Here is a 3,640-nt window from a genome sequence, read left to right on the forward strand (position 1 = left end):
ATGATGTTGGAAATGCCACATCAAATATGGGTACTACTGTTGTATCTTAATCAAGTGATTGCTCTAGTACAGGTGCTAATATAGATGACAGGTAATGATTATTAACTTGAGCTAAATACCTAAAAAGTTACTTACCTGTAACCTAAGCTTTTTATGCAAAAAGTGTTGTCAAGCTAGCCCCACCAATAAAGCCTTGCATACTCCTTGGTGTCATATTATTTCTGGTTTATGACGGGTAAGTCTAGCTGAGTACCTTCTCGTACTCAGGGTTTATTCCCACTTGTTGCAGGTTGTGATGTATCATGGCTACTGCAAGAGTTGGATGACTCCTACCATATTAGAGGAGTAAGATCGTGGGCATGATCCTTCTTTGTTACCTCATCTATGTTGCTTTTGTTGGAGTTGACCTGGATACTGGCATGTATTTGAAATAAGGGCAATATTAGTTTCAAATTACTTTGCTTCCGCTACTTTTCAACTCAAGTTGTAATAACTATCTTGAACTCCGATGTATATCAAACTACTTGTGAAATGGATGTAACATGTGACTTGTTATGTTGAATCACTACGATCTTGGCTTGTAAGATGGTTGGTTTGAAATCCCTCGTGATTTCACGGACTACCGGGTTTATGAGAGTTCGATTACGTTAAAGCAACTGCTTTGGCGGGAGTTTTTCGTAGTTGATCTCTTGTAAATTGGGCGGTTCTGTTACAAAATGGACACGTGCTATTGATCCTAAAGCTACCATGTCTGATTCTTTGAAGTAACAACAGCTAAACAAGGAACTTTGTGAAAGAATCAAGATGCCCAAGAGGGGGGTGAATTGGGCTTCTCTAAAAATTTAAGCAACCTATAAGCTCCAATTCAACCCCTTGTGCCTAGTGTGACTTAGAGAGCTACCGGATAAAAAGTTTTGCAACCTAGTTCCAATCCTATTCTAGCATGGCAATTCTAAGAATGTAAAAACACAAAGTAAATGCTAGAAAGTAAAGGAGTAGTGGAAGAAAGTGCTCGGCGATGTTTTGCCGAGGTATCGGAGAGTCGCCACTCTCCACTAGTCCTCGTTGGAGCACCCGCGCAAGGGTCTTGCTCCCCCTTGGTCCGCGCAAGGACCAAGTGCTCTCTACAGGCTGATTCTTCGACACTCCGTCGCGGTGAATCGTCCAAAACCGCTCACAAGCTTGACACGAGCCACCCACAAGAACTCCGGGCGGTCTTCGTGCCTCCAATCACCACCGAACCGTCTAGGTGATGGCGATCACCAAGAGTAACAAGAAAAGAAATCTCACTTGACCCAAACAAGGCTCTAGAGAGTGGAGGATGCACACTTGACTCTTGGAACTCACTAGAGAAGGATTCTCTCAAGAAATCACTCAAAACTCAATCCTCTCTAGGCTCTTGCAACTCTCTTGCTCCACAACAAGTTTCTCTGATGTTCAAATGGGCAAGAGGCCTCTCATGGACAAGGTGGAGGAGTATAAATACTATCCACGAAGTCCAAAGGTCGGCCAACCGTTTTCCACTAAAAACGGGGTCACCGGACGCACATTATGTTGCACCGGACGCACTGCACTGAGCGTCCGGTGCTACACAACGGCTACCTGCACTTCACTCTGACAGGTCACCGGACGCTAACTCCCAGCGTCCGGTGCACCGTCCGGTGCTCGGGGAAACTTTACATGTTCCCGTCCGGTGCTAGCGTCCGGTGCTCAGGGGAACTTTGCAAGCTCCCTGGGTATGGGACCGGACGCTGCCCGGTGCGTCCGGTGCCAGCGTCCGGTGCCTAACCCTAAGCACCACACTGTTCCAACGGCTAAGGACCTCACCGGGCGCACTCACAGAGCGTCCGGTGCAGCGTTCGGTGCCCCTTTGGGCACCCAAACTTCGTCGAAACGCGATCGCTCCAAAACGAAGTTTGTTCCTCTCGATCTAAGGACTATCTCTGAGCTGCCTAGTGCTAGGTTTACCAAGTGTGCACCACACCTAAACCTAAAGCCTTGCCTAAGTCAAGCTACTAGATCAAAGCCCCTCTTAATAGTACGGTCAAAGGAAAACAAAGTCCTAAGCTACTCTAAGTGCCATTCTTCACCATATGGCACTTAGACCTAGTCTAGTCTTGACGATGTCCATCCATCCTTTGAAAACCGAAACGATTTCCACTATTAAGTAGGCATGTACGTCCCTGTCCATCGAGTACCTATTTACCATGACCTTACCTATGACTTTGCCTCTGCAAAACACACGTTAGTCATAGTAATCAACAATGTCATTAATCACCGAAATCACTAGGGGCCTAGATGCTCTTTCACTTTGGAAAGAAAGAACCAATGAGGTGCATAAGTACATTGCAAAATAGGCCTATACACATGGTAATTTGCTAGTATACTATTCCGTAATCTGTATTTACATTTCAAAGTTCATTAGATGGTGCAAAATGGGCCTAATTTTCATGTTCTGTTGGCAGCTGTTGCTTTCAATGCACTTGATAATGATGAGTTCAAGCAAATGTGTGAAGCAATTGGATAGTTTGGTCTAGGTTTTGTACCTCCAACTCAAGATGCATTGCGGGGGAAGTTGCTAGAAGAAGAATATGAAAGAACAAAGAGTTTGCTGCAGGAGCGTGAAGCCGAGAAGATGAAAAATGGTTGCTCTATTATGACTGATGCTTGGTCAGATAGGAAGAGGAGAAGCATAATGAATGTGTGCACCAATTGTGCTGAGGGAACCTCCTTCATCAGCTCTAAGGAGATGTCAGATGTCTCACATACCAGTGAGCTTATCTTTGAACTTGTGGACAAAGCAATTGAAGAGATTGGTCCAGACAATGTGGTGCAAGTAGTGACTGACAATGCCTCTAACAACATGGGAGCAAAGAGGCTATTGGAAGAGAAGAGACCACACATATTTTGGACATCTTGTGCAGCTCACACAATCAACCTTATGCTGCAAGGAATTGGCAACATGCCTCAGTTCAAGAAAGTGGTTGACCAAGCAAAGGCATTTACCATATTTGCCTATGGCCACACAAGGACATTGGAGTGCTTGAGATGCTTCACAGAGGGGAAAGAGGTAGTGAGGCCAGGAGTGACTAGGTTTGCTTCAAACTTTCTCACTTTGGCTAGCATGCAAGAGAAGAAGGACCAGTTAAGGAAGATGGTGGTTCATAGTAAGTGGGACACATTGAAGGATGTGAAATCAAAGAAAGGAAAAGAGGCAACAACAACTATATTGAGTCCAAACTTTTGGAGGGATGTGAAGCTAACATTGGCTGTTTTTGAGCCATTGGTCAAAGTCCTCCGTTTGGTTGATGGTGATGTGAGACCATCCATGGGTTTCGTTTATGGAGAACTACTAAAGGCAAAGAAACAGATCAAAGATGCATTTGGAACTGTTGAGGCTCGGTTCAAGGATGTAATTGCTGTTGTTGACAAGAAGATGAATGGAAGACTTGATTCTCCATTGCATTTGACAGCCTATTTGTTGAATCCTCACTATAGCTATAGTGACCCATCAATATTTGATCAGCCCAACATATTAGAAGGGTTCATAGCTTGTGTTGAGAAATTTTATTACCATGATGAGAACATGCAGCATCAGGCTGCCAACATTGAACTACAAAAGTTTCAGAATAGAGAATGA

The 3,640-nt window shown here is 44.4% G+C and overlaps 1 protein-coding gene across 1 annotated transcript; it reads left to right on the plus strand.

Annotated features, from left to right (window-relative positions):
* LOC8077834 lies at positions 2,750 to 3,640 on the plus strand. The gene has a single exon (XM_002444362.2). The coding sequence runs from the start codon at positions 2,750 to 2,752 to the stop codon at positions 3,638 to 3,640; it is 891 nt and encodes a 296-aa protein (XP_002444407.2).

The sequence above is a fragment of the Sorghum bicolor genome, chromosome 7 (genome assembly GCF_000003195.3).
Source record: "Sorghum bicolor cultivar BTx623 chromosome 7, Sorghum_bicolor_NCBIv3, whole genome shotgun sequence".
Classification (NCBI taxonomy): domain Eukaryota; kingdom Viridiplantae; phylum Streptophyta; class Magnoliopsida; order Poales; family Poaceae; genus Sorghum; species Sorghum bicolor.

What these genes read in the sequence shown, in the direction of transcription:
- LOC8077834 (XM_002444362.2), top strand. Translation starts at nt 2,750, where the DNA reads ATGTCAGATGTCTCACATACCAGTGAGCTTATCTTTGAACTTGTGGAC.